The sequence below is a fragment of the Dreissena polymorpha genome, chromosome 15, assembly GCF_020536995.1.
Source record: "Dreissena polymorpha isolate Duluth1 chromosome 15, UMN_Dpol_1.0, whole genome shotgun sequence".
Taxonomy (NCBI): domain Eukaryota; kingdom Metazoa; phylum Mollusca; class Bivalvia; order Myida; family Dreissenidae; genus Dreissena; species Dreissena polymorpha.
Window position 1 is genome coordinate 19,596,029 of NC_068369.1, and position 22,655 is coordinate 19,618,683.

Sequence of the window (22,655 nt, forward strand, 5' to 3'; positions counted from 1 at the left end):
ACTACTAGAATAGGTTACTGAGCTAGTGCTTTACTTGGTGTTCATAAATGTTGGTTTAAGTTTTTAGTCGAGTCAGCGCTGAATTTGAGCAAAAATATGGGAATAGTCACATAGCTTTTAGTTGAGATTGTGATTGTGCTTAGCGACATTCTCGGCGCGCATGCTCAGTGGACACAGCATTACATCTTCTGAGTTGAGCTTAAAGATGAGAATATTTATTATACCAGGACTTTTCTTCGATGCTCATACAATTGATGCGGTTGCTAGATTAATTATGTTTTTAAATTTATTTTGAAGCGTTTTTCTATGACAGTGAAACAACCAGATGTAGAAAAACTATGAAAGTCCAGTAAAAGCACAACAGTGTCGCCTTTCAATTCTTTAAAGGCGCTTTAAATAGCCATAACGCAAATGCTCGTATTAATGCCCAAAGAATGGCCATTACTTTTATCAGCACCTATATAAAAAAAATAAGACCACGTGCAAACGCGGGTAACATCTGCCAGAAAAAAATCGAGGTTAAAAGACTTAACACACGTCAACAACTGTTGAACGTATATCCTCTAATTGACATTGGTTTATCTCGAGGTTTTGCCACCTTGGCATGACTTATGGACACCTTGTGCCCGGCCTGGGTTTGCATTTGTCAGCAGTCTCCGATGTCGTGGACGCCGAGTTTTCCTAAGCGATAAAATTCGCCCTCAACGCGTTGTTTAACAAAACAAACTCAAGTTTACAAATCAAAACATAAAATAATACTCTAAGTTTAAAATTGAGGTTTAAAAGTTGTTGTTAATATTTAAAACCACTTTAACAAACACCAAAAACTGCATTAAAAATTATTCCGAATTATTTTTTAATCAGTCCTATGGCGGTGATCGAAAATTTCATTGTTTACGTGTGTCCCCACTCTTTTCCTTTTTGTATCAAGAGTATTAACATTTTAAAGTATAGCCTTGTTAACAAATACAAACAACAATATTATTTATTGTCTTTAATAATAAATGTACAAATAATTCAAACTGAATACTAAAACTATTGTAATTTTTTGTATTATATATATAGACAATTCAATAATAACAATAATGAATAAATAAATAAATAAATAAATAAATAAATAAATAAATAAATAAATAAATAAATAAATAAATAAATCAATCAATCAATCAATCAATCAATCAATCAATCAATCAATCAATCAATCAATCAATCAATCAATCAATCAATCAATCAATCAATCACTCAATCAATAAATAATAATAATAATAATAATAATAATAATAATAATAATAATAATAACAACAACAACAACAGTAATAATAATAATATTCTTCTTATTATTATTATTACGCTATATATATAATACTATTTGTACATTTAAAAACATAACAGCATCACTCAAGTGTATTATTATTACGAACGAAAACCGTAAAAATATATATTAGCGTATGCTTTAAAGTATTGGATAAGTTTTATTTATTCAGATACCGACTACCAAACGTAGGTCAGTATCTTGTAAAAACACGAAAATGAATATCACGTTAAAGAACCAATGTCAAATTATTTTTTTTAAATATTAATAACGCCGTTTTAAACCTATGGTTTACATAGCATTATTATCACTAAATAATTATCCTATGCGCGAGTAATATTTTGTCCAATCGCTTGAACACAATATTAACAGAAGTATGTGTTAAGAATATCGAGGGTTTAAACTTGAATACAAACTGTATAAATCAATGCCAAACTTTGTGAGTACACCTTTTTCATATTTAAATTTCCAGGTTCTAAAATTACACAAGCACCGGTTCAGCAAGGCTCGTGAGTGGCTGGCGAAGATCACATGACCCGGGTTGCGCGCGCCTATTGGATGTTTACTGAAGCCTGCATGAAAGCGATCGAGTCATCGTCATCAACATAATTCATTCTCGTTCTCTCAACCTTGACAGTAAGACAGTTTTATAGTAGCAATTATTCAATAAACAGATGAGCTCTTATTTTGTGAATTCTTTGTCGACGTGCTATGGACAAACCGCGGGCTTGGATAACTATTCCGATGGAAATATTTACCGGAACGTGAATTACCCTCCCTCGGGCGCCGTGTACCCGGCGTTCGCTGGCGCGCGGTACTCCTATGTTTCGAAACAGGAGCGTCTGGACGATCAGAATGGCGACTACTACGGCTCGTCGAGGCTGAGTCACCTTCCGCCGGCAAGTCCCTGTTCGTCGCCGCAGAATCTGCACATAGGATCTCATAACATACAAAATGTTCACCCTATACATTCAACAGACCGATCTAGTTGTAGTGTTCGTTCTTCGAATTCAAACGGTGGCTTCTACCCGAACGGGCAGCTCCGGGGCGTTACCGGCGGTGGTGGGACGCCGGTAGGGGGCAGCGGCGGGCTTGAGGAGAGTCGCACGCCGCCTCAGCAACACACGCCGCCGACTCCGACACATTCACAAACTCACGGACAGCCTCAAAACTCCCCCGGAGAACAAAACTACGCGCCAACACATATATACCCGTGGATGCGGCGAATGCAATACAGCCAAGGTGAGACACTTCTTTCATAATTCAATATGCATTAAATTACCTGGCACCCTACCCCCTGTTCGGCGTCTTAGTTTGGAGTCCGTATATTCATTATATTGTAAACTGTATCCTGCTTTTGATATTTTGACAGATCAAATATAATTATGCGCGTGAAAACGCCACTAGGTTTAATGGATCATTAAGCCCTGTCCGACTTGGTGAAATTGTCAAACACAAAACTGCTTCAAAACATCGTGGTATTTTTGTGTGGCTTTAACTTTCTAGTTAGAAATTTAGGAGCTTTTATTTACAAGTTGTGTAGTGTTATATAGTGTTGTAAAATTACAATATTGCATGGTGTAAACATTACCTGTTTCAAGTTAATTAAAAGCCAACGGTTGTAGGAGGCCGTTTTACGGACGGTTGTTTTTAATTTCAGATGGGATACAGTTACTATTTAATTACACGTTTACATCCAATATTTCCACTTCATTTGGATGTTAACTGCTCGCAGTCAGGGAATAAAATAACAACCATTCAGGCAGAGAAAGTTTTGAAATTTCTAAAATGTTTATAGAATGATTTTTTTTCTTCAGTAACACATTACTTACTAAACGAAAAATCGTTACTATCATAATCGAAGATTTATTTAATTCATTTTGTAACAGCACAAGGTATTATTTTAATTCGTTAAAATATGTTTAAAGTTATATGCTATAAAGGGACCTGGATTTGTCAAGTAAACATATACTATTTAGTAATATATCCTTCATAAAATGATAATACGAGTGTTACATGATTGCGGCCGTGTAAATTATTTTTAAGGTAAATTGTTAATTCTAATAAATAATTCATAAATGAATTAATTAACATAAAGAAAATAACCATTTTAAAATGTCATACAGATATACTGGAGCAAATAAAATAATTTTATTATTGTTTAATGTGATTTATGTTTAAACACAAATCTTAACAATACCGAAATAAGAACAAATATTAAGACACCTCCAGTAGACACAATTAATAGTATCATACAATTTATTAATATTTATTAATATTATAAAATTTATTAATAACCTCAACACACACGCATTAGTGTATTAAGTAAATGCAATTTAATTATATAAAATTGAATAGACAAAATAGCTGAAGATACATTAAACTAATTTTTTTTTAATCAGTTTAAATTCAAACACCATTCGATTTGACTCCCTCATAAATGTTTCATCAACACTCTATTTACGCTGATGGTGTATATCAGTTAACTCTACCATACCCTCTGTTTGAAACTAATGTGTACGATGCTTTTTGTCTGTGTTCACGTGAGATTTTACCTATCAGACATAAATTCAATAAAAATTATTTACTGTTATAACACAAGTTATTTATTAATTATTAAACATAAACTTAAAGGCTTTAATACTGTTTATATTATACATGCGGTTGTTGGTTTTGTAAATACAACGTTCATTTGTATGGCCTTAATGTATTACACACGTATACTGTTTGTGTTATACTATAATAATAATAAAAACATATAATGATAAGGACTTGAGATCATGATGATATTTATAGTAATAATTATAAATATAATAATACCAATGAATAATAATAAAAATACCGGTAGTAATGATAACTTAATACTGGTGTTATATCTGTAAATTGTAATATTCTTAACCCTTTAAGCGCTGGAACCGAATTTTGAAGGCCTTTGCAAACAGTTTGGATCCAGATGAGACGCCACAGAACGTGGCGTCTCATCAGGATCCACACTGTTTGCTATTCTGATAGTATTCTTTGAAAAAAAATCGCAGAAATGGCAAATTTTAGAAATTCAGCAGACGACATTTTAGCAGATGACAAATTTCCGAGCATGCAAAGGGTTAACATTCTTTATGAATGCTTGGGCACTTTCTATGAAAATACCTTCATTTTATTGACAATTCATTTGAATTCTTCTTATAACAAACACCACTTCGCCCATATTCAAGACTGTTCTATAGGCCATACTATTAATGGTTTGCATATTTTTCATTATCCACAGTCACAAGAAAGCGCTATTATGACTGCTATCAATTTCATAATTTACAAACTTGTCAGAATATAATTTTATGTGTGATTTTATCTGATGTGTAGACCTGTAATAGATTATCCGTGCGTATTTAGAACGCAATTATAATAAATGTTTGTAGATTTCCGCCATTTATTCAAATGTTGGCATTTTCTTAGGATGCCTTATCTCCGAGATGTTTTATTGGACTCAATTATAAACAACGAACTATGCCATTAACTATGCAAAATAGTTCACTGATTCACTAAGAATTTCGTCCTTTCCTAATTGTGTCGTGTTTTTCTTTCGTGTTTTTGGTTACGTTTGCATAATAAAAAAGCATGGTTTACACATGCATTACGGACATGAACTTTTGCCTTTAGAGGCTTCATTATGCAATATTTTATAATAGTGGTTAAGCATATTTTATTTGTGAACCTTTCCAATTTTTATAACTTAATCTGCAAAAGTTCTCTTTTGACAATCATATGCGCAGAATTGTTCACTTTAATTCAAAATGCTCTACTATTTCCAAATGCATTTTTATATATTATTTATATACTGTAGACATCAGAACGTCGAGTCTCAATAATTCAAGCCTTTAATGGTTTCGGGTTCATGTGTCATTCGTCTTCGTTTTGAAAGTATATTTGATTCAATTTAAACACAAGAGAGATGCGCGCGCAATCAATTTGCATTCTCTGAGTCCATTAAACTCAGCCGTGTGTTTCGTTCCCAGCGTTATTGCAAGTACAGCTGTTGCTAATGATATGCCTTAGGGTATTGGGGGATACTTGCTAAACGCTAAATAGCTTTCTTAATCATAACTAGTGGGTCAAAAATAACATGAACAACATTATTACAGAGTACTTTGGTCAAAAGATTTCCATGGTCACTGTCGGATGCCTGTTTGGATGATGAAGGCAGCCTTTGTACCTCTGTGTTACCTTACGTCCGAGTATTATAAATATGACAATATTGGCGTATCTTATATTGTAATACGAATAATTAGGTCATTAAGACATGGACCTATGTATGGACCTTGTTCCAATAAGTTTATGATAATTAATAGACGATCGTGTCTAAAATCTGTAAAGTTGCAGTTTTAATGGCAACTTAATTTTCCGAAATAGGTTATTGTGGTCCTTTATTAATGATTTCCTTAGATTGAATCATTTATGCCTAACGTCTTGGGAAAAAGGCCTTGGCAAACAGCGTAGACCCAGATCATCAGGGTCTGCGCTGTTTGCTTGAAGGAATTTCTGTAAGAAATATTATAAATATAGAAATAAATATACTAGACATCCCTAATTTTGGAAATAAATTGATCCAATTTAGAAAGTATTGGAAATACTGGAAATATATTTTTTGAAGGGGGAGGGTGTATACTGGAAATACGTTGACTTTAAAAGAACGTGTTTCTTATAGTTTTTACTCACGTAAACAACTATGCCAATCTTGTGTACATTTCAAATATAATTAAATCAAGCTGCACATGCCTTACTGCTGGGCTTTGACCATATCAGAGGCACTTTCTCCATCTAAAACCACAGCAGAATATTGTTTCGAAACAACAAAAACAGCAGATCAAAGTGAAAATAGTTTTTCTTCACAGCGCACGCATTTCAACGATCAATTCTTAACTGGAACGAGATTGTTCTAAACATGCTGCGCAAATCTAAGAGATGTGAACAAAAACTCGGGAAAAGTAAGAAAACCATCATTACAACAGTTTCTATGCTCGTTGCACATCATTTAGATAGATTTTTGATTGGATGGGCTCAGTCAGGCAGAAAGATTTATACGTTGAAGTCGCTATTTGCACCAAAGCTTTACACAAAGGAATAATACATGAATGCATATGTGCCGTCAATGTTGCAATTATCTTGAAATAAATATAATTTTATAAAGAGGAGAATCTATTCCCTTAAAAATATTATATAAAATAAAGAGAAGTCAAATTAAATACCTTAGCATTTGCTTTTTAAGAACGTTCAAGCGTACATTCACTGTGTTTCGAACACACTGTTGTAAAAACATATGTCTGCATTCTGGGAACAAAAACAAATATACGACAAACACATTGGGTACTTTTTTAACAAAGAAGAACTGATGAAAACACATTTTGTATTTTTTTAGTAAACTGAATATATATTTTCTAAGAATTGCTTTATTAGTATACATATGCGCTACAAACATATTTCTTAAGCGCCTTATCGAACATATTAGGCGTATACATGTAGAATTGCGGTAAATAGTGTTGTTGAATTGAACCGTTAATTAAAAATCACAACACAATTAATTGCAAATACCACAAGAAGTTAACAGTTCCTTTTCACTATCGATACAACTCACTTTATGTATAGATGCCTCTTGAGGTCTATTATATGCGTACATCCGAAAACTATTACACTGAATGCATATTTCTTTAACCCATTGATGCCTAGCGTCTAGAAAAAAGGCATTGGCAAACAGCGTAGACCCAGATGAGACGCCTCATGATGCGGCGTCTCATCAGGGTCTGCTCTGTTTGCTTATAGGAATTTCTGTAAGAAATATTATAAAAATAGAAAAAATATACCAGAAACCCCTTTAATAGGAAATAGACTCACCTAACTGTTAATGTCAGAAAGAGTCCACTAGGCATAAATGGGTTAATTGCGAAGAGCTCTCACAGTGTGACGTCCAACTCGCCGTGTCACATCGCCATTGAGTAGAAAATGGGGACCAATTTCAACAATTACACAATTGTATGCAACTATTGACAGCTGTAGTCAGGTCCCAAGCATATCGGTTGTTGATAATGGCATTGTATCTCAGCATAGGAGAGTCAATTCAGAGTAAATAAGCACATGGATTGCAGGCCTTTGTTGCCACAATAATTTGCATACATCGTTAATACGTGATAAAAGGTCATATCGAATTTGAATTCGTTGAATTTAGAAGCATAGATCACATATCTGTATCTAAGGTTTGTAATTGGATGTTAATAAGTTATATCACTTTATACGTATGTTAACAAATGCAGAAGACCAATGTAACAACCATCCGTTATAATAGCCATCCGTATTTCTGATATATGAATCGCTGACATTCGAGATGCAACCTCCTCAAGCGGCGTACTCTTTTATCGTCCCATTGTGCGTATTTATAATGGCGACGTAATTATTAAAATATATTTATGTTCAATAATACGAGCTTTGCAAATCATAAGTACTAGTAATAGTAAATGATATGCACAGTTCCCATCGTCGTGTACTTCCTGGCTGATAAAATATAAATAATGGAAAATTCCAGTTGCACCGGCGATGGGAGAAACCTTGTCATAAATATGAGAACACGAATTAATTAATGGGAAGTAACCAGTTGTCCACCGATTCAACATGGCACCAAACCGAACGGTACTTACACAAATAAAATCCTCTAAACTGGCTAAAAACCTTGTTATAATAACCCGTATAGGTCCTGTATTATAAAGACAATTCCTTTTTTTCTGCAAATATATTTTTTAATAAAAGAGGTATGTTCAAAATATTAGTTTGTCGTCGAATCCAAAGACGATAAAAGACGTTAACAATAACGAATTACTTTAAACATTTGCATTGGCCCATCACATCGTGTCGTTATTATTTATAGTATGCAAAACATACTTAACATACATAGGCTTTCCGTTCTAAAACATATTTTTTAACAGACACATGTTAAATATAGTAGTATTTTGTCGATGCTCAAAACGACACATTTAATTAGTCCTAGCATATAAACTACAATCTTAACTTAAATTACATTTATGAGAGAAACCCACATCTAGTAATATTGTTATATTTGCAAGTTCATTTTACAATACATAGGTACACGGTTTATTTTTCATATGGTTTTATGTATGTAATAATCTTACAAACAAAGATAATGTGTAAAGAAGACTCATACTCTGATAAAGTTTAATCTTGCAATCTTCAAAGAGATCATGTAGCATTCTCATGTGCAATAGTGAATGTCTCAAGTACCGGTATACTGACTTCTCTATCTGAATGGATAATAATATGTTCCGGAGATATTTGGTATCTATATCAATTTTCATATATACCGATTTACACATGTTATGCCATATAATATATCACGAAATGTGCAAAATATCGCTGAATTTGGGTAAACGATGAACCATTTATTCAAATATGTATCTATAATCTAGTATATAATTGCATTTATTTTTTGTTATAATAAACGGTCTCTTGAAATGGATATAACGGCCATAATTTACATGAAATATAACCCTTAAACAATTAATTAACACAATTGAGGTATAAATTCATGTCATATTAATCAGAACTTATTATTTGTACTATCTGTATTGCCACGGTTATCAGACAGATTTGTTTAAAAGCAATTTGTGTTAAAAGATTTAATGTATATTTATATATTAATTCGAAATTGAAAAAAATGCAAACATCAATTAATCATCAATGATAAAGGAAAAATACACGTTTGTATTTGAATGTTACATGTACGGATTGATATGTAAACTATTCAAGATCAAACCAGCGTAATCAAATGCATCTAAAATAAGTAAACTAATTGTTATATATGTTGCAAGTAATTAATCTTTTACAAAAAATACATTCATTGGCAAAAGTAGTCTCATGTCCTTAACCCATTTATGCCTAGTGGACTCTCCCATACTTCTAAATTGGATCAATTTATTTCCATAATTAGGGATGTCTAGTATATTTATTGCTATATTTAGAATATTTCTTACAGAAATTCCTTTAAGCTAACAGCGCAGACCCAGATGAGAAGCCGCATCATGCGGCGTCTCATCTGGGTCTACGTTGTTTGCCAAGGCCCTTTTTCTAGACGCTAAGCATAAATGGGTTAAGGGCCTTTTCACAGATTTTTGCATGTATTGAAGCTTGTCATAAAATGCTTTATATTGGTAAATTTAAACAAAGGACCTAAACATCTTCAGTAAAAACAACAACAAGAATACAATTTAAAAAAAAAAGAAAAATAGTAACCCTCAACTGGGCTCGAATCACTGACCCCTGGAGTAAAAAGTCTCCCGCTTAGACTACTCGACCATCCATGCCATCAAGATGTATTTTTAGTTATATGTAAGCAATCCTCGTAGTTTCACAAAATATAACGACAACAACAGAACTTTCCAAATTATTCAATCATTTCGCGTTGCAACGCTTTATAATTTCGGGTTTTCAAATCGTCAAAAGATGTATAAAATGGATATGGTAAATGTTCAGTATTACTATTTCCTCACAAAATTTGCGATACGAGCATATATGGAAAGCAAACGAAACGATTCTTAAAATAATGCGCACGAAATTAGTCATTCTATAATGTTAAATAAACCTATAGCACACAATCTACCATGTACTTTCGTATCTATCAATAAATATTAAAAATAGTGTAAACTTACCATACATTTTTAGTTGCATTACTATATACACTTATATAAAAACATTTTTTTAACAAATTGATTTTTCATCAACATCATACAATTTAATTACTATCATGACCATTACATGAAGGAAACAAAATACATATTACAACCATATAACGAGTTAATCCATGCAACGATTCTATTAATTATTATTTTAAAATTTGAACAAAAAAATCAAACTTTCTTTAATATATAATTATATTATCTTAGAAAAAATAATATGGTAAGCAATTTTAATCACGCATTATTTAGTCAAGACATCGTCGCCTAATGGTTATCAAACACGTTTTCGTGGAACCAAAACTGACGCCTTCGAAAACGCTTAAATTACCTCTGGACAAGTATCTAGTTGAGAAAAACAATTACTTTAAATAAGGTACTCAATCATGCTATGTCACTATTTAAATGAAGAGCTGACAATATTTGATATATAAGGTGACGAAAATCTTAAAACGATTTCGAAGATATATTATTATTCGGTTTTCGCGAGACCGTGTTTTGTTTTAAGTTTCAAGTTAATGAAACGATTTATTGTAAGAATAGATAACTGGAAGTGACGAATCGGCAATATTTTAATTGGTAAACTGTTTTGAAAATAGACAACTCAAAGCGAAATCATGAATCCATTGGTTTCCTGTTTAATTATTAAAGTCATTCTAATGCTTTAACCTGGTTAGTATTGTTATTGCGGTTCACACACACAATTAATTTTTGACTGTTTGAGCTAACATTGATAAAAGCACCTATTTATTATATGTATATATAGGTGAATAAACAAAAAGCAATTTAATTAAATACATGAATTGCAAAAAATCAACGTTAGTTTCATATGAATATTATATTATCGTTAAATTCATTTTGTTAATGGACGAGTATAATCGAACTGAGTTTAATCTTATTCTTTAACATAAGGAGAGTGTTACACAACACTTGTTTCATTTTTCTAACTTGGTCATTTAAAAAAGAAAAGAAAACATAAGTAAGTAAACTTAACATAAATAGAAATTATTTTTTTTAAATTCCCACACTAACATGTAGTTTAGTTATTTATAAAACGCTATTATAGGTGATGTGTTAAATTCACATTTAAAATTCACAGTCGTATGGCATCAGTGTTGGTGTTTCCGTCAAATAGTATAATTTACTTAGAAAATTAAAACTGTGATATTTTTGAACGATTTAACATTATTTAATGTTTTGATTTCATACAGACGCAAATACATACGATTGTAGAATGTGTTAAACTTGAACATACGATTCAAAATTCTATTCAAATTTATAACGTCGTATTTCAAATTCGTACTTGTAAATACTTGTCGATGTGGCGACCTGTCTCAACTAAGTTCAAGCCGCCCACAAAATAAACGCAGGCATCACAGCCAGAAAGAGCACGACTGTTGAAGAATTTGAACATTTTTAAAATAGAAAAATCTTATAACACTGCTTGTACTAGGCAAACATATTAAACTAAAAAATATATTTCTGAATGGCACTGATGACATTGCCCACAAAGACTTATTAAGTTCTGATCTTTTTGTGTAACGTGTCAAGGGAGATAACTGTGTAATAATCTTTACAATCCTAATTCCAAGCCGATAGAAAGAAGTGCGTTTCCCTGCAAACAAGCACGTAATAAACACTGTTAAGGGTCGAAATTAATCTAGTTGAAAAAGAAGATATTGAGTTAGGATTTTCTGACCAGTGAATATGTAAATTTATTAAACGTCACCGATTATGCGAGTTGCGTTTTAGACTTTCGGAATCCAAAACCTTCAGGTCATAACGCAGAAAGTGCTCCAAGTTAGAAAGTCTTCCAATCTGAAGTTGCATGTTGCTTTTTTTGGTAAAAAACAAACACTTCCGAAGAAGATTCATTAAAAACAAAAGCAGAAGTAAAGAAAGCTTTAAATGTAAAACACTTAATTACATTGTATGTATTGAGTCTTTTGCGACATTCGCATCTTTATTTTTATTGGTTTCAACCGCTTGTTCGACCAACAATATCGACGAAGACCTTACAAACGTGATTGTATTTATCGATTATAAATTTTTTAAAAAGTTCGGAGACCCCCCCCCCTGTCAGAATGGTTCAGTGAAAGCGTGGAAATGAACAAAAACAGAAGGTTGCTACGTTTTATAATGTTAAAAAACGCAAACACTATTACATTTTTCTATGGTATAACTTAAAGAACACTAGAAAATAAATTAGGAAAAAAATAACATATTCTTTACTATAACGCATGATTCTTTTGTTGTTTATTTATCAAGACCTTCGATATAATCTATTAGCCTCAACAAAAATCTAGATATCCCATTTAAGTTTTGGGAATACCCGTCGTAAAAAAATCCGCCAAATTAGTAGCATTCGAAGAATTCTGTTCCCTCAAAAGCGCGCTCGAAAACAGGCAAGCGAGTTACATTTCACAAATTGCTTCTATTAAAGTTAATACACATAATAGAAACCTCTTAAATTAAAACCGCATTTTACGTATTTTTGTCTGTGGATGATGTATGTAATTATATCAAAATTTCAAAACTAAATTGCATAAAACTTCAGCCACATTTTCTCTAAATGCACATGGTACTCTGTATAACCTATCAAACAAACCTTGCAGCGTAACGTGAACAACGCAAGAAAATCGAGCTTTGTAGGACTGTTTCGTCTGAACTTCGGTTTTTTGCGAATACGGCGCCATTTCGCCCATAAATCATTTTTATGGTTCATATCGCTATACGAAAGATACATCCAAATGTTAATGCTGACAGTTTGATTGCCGCGAGGACCATATTCACTGTCAGAATTGAAATAAAAATCCTAATTCTAATTTTCTATGAAATAAGTTAATATTAAAAATGAAGTGGCGTTGTTAAAATGATAAAAAGCGAAGGTGATAAAATGACCGATATTAGAAACACTAGTCTTTCAAGTGGATGTACAGTTAACATCAAAGAATGGACAGAAAGGGTTTCTTCATATGCCGCTGCTGATTTTCTCAAGTTAAATGGCTTCTAAATAAGCCTTCAGATAACTGATTCGGTTTTTGGTGAATTGCTGCCCCATTAATAATGAAGTATGTTCCCTTACACCCTTATTACCTATGCATATCGATTTGGTGTAACATTAATCCGCGACATTAGGTAATCATCAAAGTTGCGTTGTTAAGCAATCTGATTAAAGATATACTAATGATGCAATAGCGGCTGCTGAATCGCATCTGAGCAATTGCTATATATCGGCTGTTTTCGTGGCATTGTGGAGCAGTGCTTAACCATTATTTATGGAATAACCTATTTTATCTTGTTGCACCATCGCGTTTTTTCTCTCATATAGACTGATGGATGCGTTTATAAATTTGCTTTACAAGAAACCAAGATAGCTCTAGAAAGCAACTGCCTGGAGTTGGAGATGAATACATTAATTGTAAATGTAGATATCGAAACAGAAAATGTCTTTATTAGCAATTAATTATGGGAAGCAGTCAGAAAAATCGAAAGTTTTATTTGCTTTTAATTTTAATTTTATAAATTTTATCTTTAAACGTTGCTTATCATATCTTTGCAACGTTAGTTTTCTCCATATCTTAATAACACTAAGAAAAGACAGTATTAAATAAGCAAACAGTTGCTTATTTTTCAAATTTGAACAGGGAAGAGCAAGCAATGCCTTATATAAAATGCGCTAATTTTAAAGGCAGTATATTCAGCGCTGAGGATAAACACATACATAACTTTTTTTATGTCAAACAATTTCTTAAATCTATACATTGAAAACGGTTAATGACAAAAATAGAAAATACGAAAAAAATACAAAAAAAGACAAAATGACACCCTAAAATAGAATCCTAATATTATATTATATATTATATTATATTATATTCTTGAGTAAGGCGTTTAATTAGCGTCTATTCTACCTAAGCTTATTTAGAAAATAGTCATATTAAACAACATCCATACTTTTGTCTAATATCGCTGAAAACTTATGCTTTGCACGAAGAATTCGACATATATTAACAGGAATTAAATGGCAGTGTTAATTTATTGTTAGTTGGACATGTTGGCATTCAAACATAAATTATAGAAACACACGGAAACACTAAAACACCTTTGATTGTTTGCCGTCGCACGAAGCTTGTATACATTTTTGCAAACCTTGGTCAATAACCTTTCGGTTTAAGTCGTAGTGCATTATACCTTTCGCGGTTTAAAATAGAATAATGCATTCTTTAAACCACATTCAAACTTCCAAAAAAACATTTTCGGTCTTTAATAGCGAAAATAATGACCTGTGTACACTTATTTGGTCAAATGACCTGCCAAAGTCAGCCAATGATAACAAATTAAAACTATTCAACATTCCTTTTCATTCAAGAGATTTATTATTTTAATAACAACTACAAGTTTGGTTGATAATGCATTTTGCCGTATTGCGGTCAGGATTTGTGTAGCAAACGATTTTTATTATATTGAAAATAATTATTGTTAATTTCCGACAAGGTATGACGGGTTCGTGTCTTGACTACCATTCAAAATCAATTACCTGTATTACGGAGGTTAGAGTGCAGACATTAATATATCATACCGTTATAATTCAATAAGTCGCTGGGTGCGATGTCTTTCACGCTTGAATCAACAATGTATTGATTTTATAAAGCGTCATATCATTTATGTTTTCTTTTTTTCTCCCAAATATTGATTTAATTTCGTATAATTACAATAATAATAATATTATTAATAATACTGATGATGATAATAATAATAATAATAATAATTATAATAATAATAATAATAGAATGTTTGATTTTGCAGAATAACCTTTTGTAAAAGTTATTTTATATAAATTGTTCAGTGGCCTTTTGTGAAAACGTTAAGTGTATATGCATTAATTAACCATCGTCCATCTCATTATTTTCAGTATGCCAAAAACTTTATTTGTGAAACCTTACTGCAAATACCGTACACGAATTACATTATCTCTGTGTAGGTTACATAAAATGGCCGGGTTCCGTCATTTTCTAATTATTTATTATTAAACTATTTCTCCAATTGTTTTTGAACGCAGAATGTATGCATGCTTGTTTTACCGTTACATGTTTAGTAGATGGTAATTTTATGTTTTGTTTCTTTGTTTTTATGCAGGCAAAAAGGCAGAAAGCTTTCCCACACGAGGAATAGAAAATGACGAGGGTAATTATAATTGCTTTTATTTGTCTTATTTTGTTTTTGCAATTAATAAGTACAACAATATATAACGCACACAATAATAATCGTGTGATTTTAAGAGCTATTTTTTCCTAAATGAATATCAAGGGTGATGTGGTAAACAAGGTAATTTTTCCATTATTGGTACTAACACATTACCAATTTAATAATCATATTCGTGTTTTAGAATTAAAGCTGACATTTCGAACAGATTTTAGATACAGATACTACTCCAATTGCATCCATTTTCGTGTTTAAGTTGTTTCTTTTGTATTAGTGTATATAGATGTGTGGTGTTAAATGTTGACTGTCGTTTTAAACAAACGATGATTTATTTCATGATAATGTGACCAAATTGTAATATTAAACACCGTGTAAGATTAGTGAACGTCATACTGCTGAAAGATTTTAGGGGGACAATATTTTGAAACATTCAGAATAGCAAACAGTTTGGGTCCTGATGAGACGCCACATTCTGTCATCTGGATCCAAACTGTTTGCAAAGGCCTTCAAAATTCGGTTCCAGCACTGAAAGAGTTAAGTCTCTGCCTTGGAATGGTCAAAGCAAACGCAAAGTCGTGCCTTTATGTTCGCTAATATTTACGCCAAGTACAAAAATTGAAATTAATTTTCCGTGATTTCATTCTAAATGCCTAGGTCATGGGTTGGATACCCACTGTTGGAGCGTTCTTAAGATCTCCCCAATAGACACCAAGTACTGGTTCTAGTCCCAGGAAAGTACTTGATAGCGTTTCAAATAAGCCCCAGGCTGTCTATGCAATCGAGCCAAAATAAATAGGTTTATACTAGTACTGTCTATTAAGATGTTCATACGGAAAATATCAATTAACAGAAACAAAGAAATATCAACTCGGATATAAATAAAAATTTTGGTTTGAAAGTGCATTTCATTAATTTACGCAACCCATAAAACATATAATCAATATTAATCCGGCTCGGTATGTGAAATAATAACCTAATTTCAATGGAACGATTGCAAGAATAAACCTATTGAAATCATCCAAGAGCCATAACTATCTACGTCATGTTTGGATAAATGGTATGCATAATTCAAAGAACTTAATGACTTTTTTTCTGTTGGTTGAGAAAAACAGAAAATGTCTCTGTTTTATTCGTAATTCCCTAAGCACCCTTGGGAATCGATTATTAATATTGCATGTTTGTTGTACTGTAAGTCCGTAATGGAGGGAATAGAAAATCCTACGGTGTATCCCGTTTGTTCGATGTTTTCGTGTTTGCCTTGATAGAAATTATCGTGGAGTTTTGTCGTTCATATCAGCGTAGAACTATAGCAGTTATGTTATGACTGATGTATATTTAATCGTGCTGAAATCGTCGTGTTGCGGGATGTACTTTGATGATGACATCAGCACGTCATATCTGTCATTAATGGAGTCATCACATTGATTATATACAATGGCTGTACCATTACCAAACTTTCTTCAATTTCATGTCAATATTGTAAAGCGCTTCATAATTGCGACGCTGCAATAATGGAATTTCATTTTTCAAGCCCATTAAATATGTATTTAATATTCATGAATGAATACACTTCGATTTAGATGGTAGGATGATTTTAGGTTACGTTCAGCATTTCAAGAAATGAATTTGTTGTTCTGTGTTATTTAAAGCTCATGGCCACTCTGAATCAACATTATTTAGTAGTATCAAACGCTCTCCAATTATATTAACCGATTTAGTAACAAACGAAACAGTCTTCCGCGAAATCACGATCGTTTTCTTTTAATAAATTATAAGAATTGATGCCATTTTGACATACAATAACGGTAGTCATGATTTGCTCGACCACTGACACCTATGCGTATATCTGAGATTGTAAACGTTGTCTTATGAGTCTAGAAAATGGGTCTTACGTCCTATGCTGCCAGCGTTGCTCACCCGCTGGTCATGTGTTACTCTATCCAATAATGAGACCACGAAACATAACTTTATAGCGGACTAAGTTCCTGACCAGACTGACCGAGTGCGCAGGCTTGGCTGGAGCCTTGGCCGAATATGGCATAAATAAAAATTTCGCATGACGAGGGTCATGATGTCCATCGTTTCGCACTTCGCACTTTTCACAAGCTTAAAATTGCAATTAAACCCATCGTACGTTCGAATAGAACAATACTGCAAACCAAAATAGTCTCTGACAGTTATCAGAGAAGGTAATCACGTGATAGTTAAGCGGGCGACGTCCATGCTCAGACAGGTATTTCCTCGCCGTATTTTACTTCTATTACAGGGAAGTGATTTGCGTTTATCTTAAAATAAATTCGTAGCAAGTAAAGTCGATATACAAGGCGAATATTAATACGAATAAACGCGGACCACTTTTTTTACTGATATGGCTTGAAAGTGAGTGGCATTTAAAAATTAAACAAGAGTAATAACAGGCGTAAAACGGCGAATAATACCTGTCTAGGCATGGACGTCGCCATCTACTACCACGTGATTACGCCCTCTGGCTTTTGGCGCTTTGCTTGAAAAAGGTTTGCATAATGAAAATACGTTCTATTGCAGATAAATTAAATAAATTAACATATGTTAATACTTGTTGGTTGGTTTGGGAATTGTTTGATGCTAATGCCAACATTTTGCTGAACAATTCCAAATAAAACGTTTTAATACAAAATAAAAAAGGTCGAACTTGAATGGATTTCTATGATGATATTTACTTGAAGGTAACCATCATATTATTTTAAAGATTCCTAATCTGCCTGACTGTTTATGTGTTACTTTCAGCGCGAAACGTTTAACGACGTTTGTGTCACATGATTGCTGTTTAATTACTCGCGGGCGTCCATGAAACAACTGGTGTCACTTCATCTATCGCATGCTCGTGAACACAATTGTTTAAGACTTGACGTATAATCTTTGACTTCAGAACGTCACTCAGTGTCGTCCTTTACAAATATTTTTCTGATGGTTCTAATGACGGATTTGTGTTGTCACGTTACGTAATTTTGTTGCTCCAATGAATTACGCGCTGCTTAAGTATTCTAATATATTGCGCTCAGTTTACGAACACACGATTTATTACATGCCATAAATTTCACCATTAATCTTTGTTCTGAGCCGCGTTTTAAAATAAGAATTATACTATATGCGGCCATCATCTCATTAGCGGAGATGGTAACTCCGGACCTGATATCGCGAATGCGCACGCCGGTCTGGAAAAAGGCTGGTCACATATGTAATAAGACCCATTATCGCATGACGTGGTTTAGTTGATACTTTGGTTATGTGTTTACAAACAAACATAAAATACAAGAATAAACGTGAGATTTCAAAAATGATCAAAATGAATTTTACTTTTTAACCTGTTTAAAAGAAAGTGTGAACGTGTGTTAAACTGCATGTCGACGAAGTAATTGTTTATTCTTTAATTTACAATTTACGACTTTATAGGTAAAAGGTGTTTCAAATACTTAGCATTAGAACACGCGTATTTTGGCATTGTTTTTATTTTAAATTCAAAATTCGAACCGATAAATAAGTATATATTAATAAAAGATTTCGCATGTGGTTATATGTGTCGCAATTGAGTCACTACAGGAACAACCACAATCATTATAACCAAGAAAAAATAAGTTTGGTACTCTGTCAACAATAGCCTACGTTGCCGACATTTTAGTTAAATGACTTGACAATTTTTTATGTTTTGCAACAGCAAAGGTCGACGAAACATGAATTTAATTTCTTGTCATACAATATCCTACTTTTTTACCACGTATGTTATAAAAACACCTGAGCATTCTATGCCTGCCAAGAGTTCTTTATTAATGTTCATACAGATGCTCCTCGACACGTTACGGACGTGTCTATTTTTCATGTGCACGTCTGAAAATGTGTGAAAAATATAACGTTTGCGGCGATGTTTTCGCCTAATATTTCTTACATTTTGCACAAGGCTTATTTGTAAGTGACATTTTTTTTACACCTCGCAGTCACTTTTTCGCGAGTCTAAGAAACCATGAAAAATGATAAGCATTAATTTTAATGAATAATTAAATGTCGCTTATATGAAAATTTCTCAAGGCGATGAGATATTATCATAAGTTGTGTAAGTGTGAATGAAAATTATTAATGAATTTTATCAAACAAGGAATTTTGTTATTTTTTTCAACACAAGTGTCCTTCAAGAGTCCCTTAGCAATAAAAATTGTCTGTCGGTCTAGGAAAACCGTGCTCAATAAATACGGGTTAAGCGTCGTCTCAGATTTGGGACAATACTTTTCGAATCGACTGGATTTCGTTTAAAAGAGACTATCTTTAAACGAAAAAGTCCATCAAAGCGGAAAGTAACGTCTCTAATTTGCCTGAGCGGACTGCAAGGCTATCCTCGGACGGCACTTTACGTACATGCATTGAGCCCGGTTTCCAATGAGCGAGGCTCGCATCTTAAAGCGGGTATATACGATTTTGTCAAATATTTATGAATTTATATAAAATGTGTAAAAAACTTATTATATATATATTTCAATATAAATTAAAATAAAAGTTAAGAAGAACATGTGTCGAAAAATGCGAAATAAGCCAGATATTCAATTCTGAAATTGAAAACGGCTGTACAGCCGAATTCGCCAGCATGTATACCATACATGTACGATGTGAATCTAAACTTAGCTTAACGGTTTATTTGAGTTCCTGCAACGATATCTATTCGAACGACACACGAACACTAAATCCAATCCTAATACAAAGACGAATGCTTCGGTTATTGTTGGAACATATGTACGTCACAATCGGCTCGGGGCGCTAATTTGTCTTTGCTGCATTTTATGAAATTCGGCTTTAATGTATAATTTTTCTTGCCTATTTTGTGTTATTGTAACATATTTTATCAATATATTACAATTAAACACATATAAAAAAAAATCGTATATACCCGCTTTAAAGCGGGGCTGCACGTTTTTGTCAAATATTTATGAATTTATTCAAAATGTGTAAAAACTTATTATACATATATTTCAATACCACTTAAAACAAAAGTTAAGGAGAACATGTGTCAAAAAATGCGAAATAAGCCAGATATTTAATTCTGAAATCGAAAATGTCTGTACAGTCGAATTCGCCAGCATGTATATCATGCATGTACGACGTGAATCTAAATTTAGTTTTACGGATCAATGTAATTTCCTGCAACGATATCTATTCATACGACACACGAACACTAACTCCGATCCTAATAAAAAGATGAACGCTTCGGTTTTTGTAGGAAAATATGTACGAAATATCTTCGTCACAATCGGCTCGGGGCGCTTTGCTGCATTTTATGAAATTCGTCTTAAATGTATAATTTTTCTTGCCTTTATTTTTATCAATATACATGTATTACAATTTAACACATATAAAAACCGTATAATCTCACTTAAAAGACACGTTTAGACGGAAATGCCCAATTTATTACAAATGAAAGTGTTATTTTGTATTGTTTCTGGGTTGTTTTAAAATTAATAAAATACCTGTAAATTTACATATAAGAGAACATGTATCGAATATACAATCTGAACTCCTTATAGATTTCTGATATCGAGATGATCAAAGCGACATGGTGGCAGCATTTGTTGTAGTGGAAGAGCAAACATGATTATTTGTTGTATAACTAGCAAAAATCTTTAGTGCATAAAAGACAATTTTCTTGCATTTTGTACCGATATCTTTTGGTATAAGCATAAATCTTCGAATACATCTGAAATCGATTACAAAATTTGACGTTGCGTGAAACATAACAGTGCAATACACAAGGAATTGTTTAACAAGAACACGGGCTTAATTTATTAAGTAATTTTAATGTATTTCTTATTGCCATAGGCAGCATAAAAATATGTCTTTTAAGAACTAGTTGAAATTCGAAAGAAAAAATGTTTAAAAAATGTGTTTCAAAAAACAACAAGCTCCACTTACCGGTTTGTTCACATACATTAACGTTTAATTGGGAACCCCACAAAGTCACGTGATCATGAACCCTGTGTATATAAAATAACGATATTTGATAAATAAATGACAGATAAATAAATGATCACTTACATTTTCGATTTTCGTTTTGCAGAAAGCAACGACGGCGAATCAAAGAGGTCACGAACATCGTACACACGACACCAAACGCTGGAACTCGAAAAAGAATTTCACTTTAACAAATACTTAACGCGACGAAGACGAATAGAAATAGCTCACGCTTTGAACTTGACTGAGCGGCAAATCAAAATCTGGTTTCAGAATCGGAGAATGAAATGGAAGAAAGAACACAAGCTTCCTCACATAGCCAAAAACATGAACATCTGTAACGCGCTGGAAAAGGCGGCGCAAGAACGCGCAAAGGAGGCGGCGGCCCAGGCGGCGGCAGCGGCTCAGCAACACATGTGACTAGCGTGCAATCTATAATACCATAAATACAATTTTGAACAAATTACACATATTTGTGCTGGGCAATTTATTGTCAAGGTCGCGCTAGACGTGTTCATACAGAAATTGGCGACCTATTTTCAGCATCCCATCTATAACCACGTTGCTTCCGAGTGTGACCGCTGGGGCAGATATTCGCAGAGAACCACATTGTGGTGGGAGTGCCACAATCTTTGGCCGGTGTGATTGTGTTGATGGGAGATTATCTTGTTAAGGTCAAATTCGTTGCCATCTCATTGCGGAACCATTCACTACAACTGCCAAAAATGACTCAATTAGTATTGAACAACTAACGTAAATTGCAACAGTCAGTTAACTGAAATGTGTCAATTGTTGATTGTTACTCTAGAACACGCCAAAACGATAAGACGCTTGCGAAGACAGTAGATCTAAAGCATATACGAGCCTTGTCTTGAGAAAACTGGGCTTAATGAATGTGCGTAAAGTGTCATCCCAGAATAGCCTGTGCAGTCCACACAGGCTAATCAGGGGCGACTCTTTTCGCCAAAACTTGATTTTCGGTAAGGAGGGACTTCCTTGAAACTAAAAATATCATAAAAGCGGAAAGTGTCGTCCCTGATTAGCCTGTGCGGACTGCACGGGCTAATCTGGGATGACACTTAACGCACATGCATTAAGCCCAGTTTTACTCAGAACGCGGCTCATACATTTTACATTCAGTTTTGTTAAGTCTGTCGCAGATATAATACCATCAGCATGTTCAATATGAATTTATTCAGGATCCTTTTTAAATCTTTGAGTCTTAACGTAACATTTGAATCACTATGGTAAGTATAGGGCAAATTTTGATCATTAAGAACATGATGATGCTGGTGTTCATTTCTAAAACTTAATATGAAATTAAAGAAATGTAACAATACTTGGCAAAAGTAAATTATTTAACGCAACTTTGGTTATTCGAAAATTTAAGAAACTTAACCAGACAATATTATATTATATAAATTATGTGTAAAATTAAGTGTATT

At 33.1% G+C, this 22,655-nt stretch overlaps 1 protein-coding gene across 1 annotated transcript; it reads left to right on the forward strand.

The window, feature by feature from the left end:
- Positions 1 to 1,852: 1,852 nt before the first annotated feature.
- Positions 1,853 to 22,078, forward strand: LOC127861080 (homeobox protein Hox-B4-like). The gene is made up of 3 exons (XM_052399449.1): positions 1,853 to 2,554; positions 15,175 to 15,222; positions 21,317 to 22,078. Exons 1-3 carry the CDS (start codon positions 1,987 to 1,989, stop codon positions 21,628 to 21,630), a joined length of 930 nt encoding a protein of 309 aa, XP_052255409.1. The 5' UTR covers positions 1,853 to 1,986; the 3' UTR covers positions 21,631 to 22,078.
- The last annotated feature ends 577 nt before the right edge of the window (positions 22,079 to 22,655 follow it).

Excerpts from the sequence above, each read along its gene's own strand:
- LOC127861080 (XM_052399449.1), top strand. The coding sequence starts at position 1,987 with ATGAGCTCTTATTTTGTGAATTCTTTGTCGACGTGCTATGGACAAACC. Across the intron at positions 2,555-15,174 it reads GCGAATGCAATACAGCCAAG|GCAAAAAGGCAGAAAGCTTT; the intron begins GTGAGACACTTC and ends GTTTTTATGCAG. Across the intron at positions 15,223-21,316 it reads AGGAATAGAAAATGACGAGG|AAAGCAACGACGGCGAATCA; the intron begins GTAATTATAATT and ends TTCGTTTTGCAG.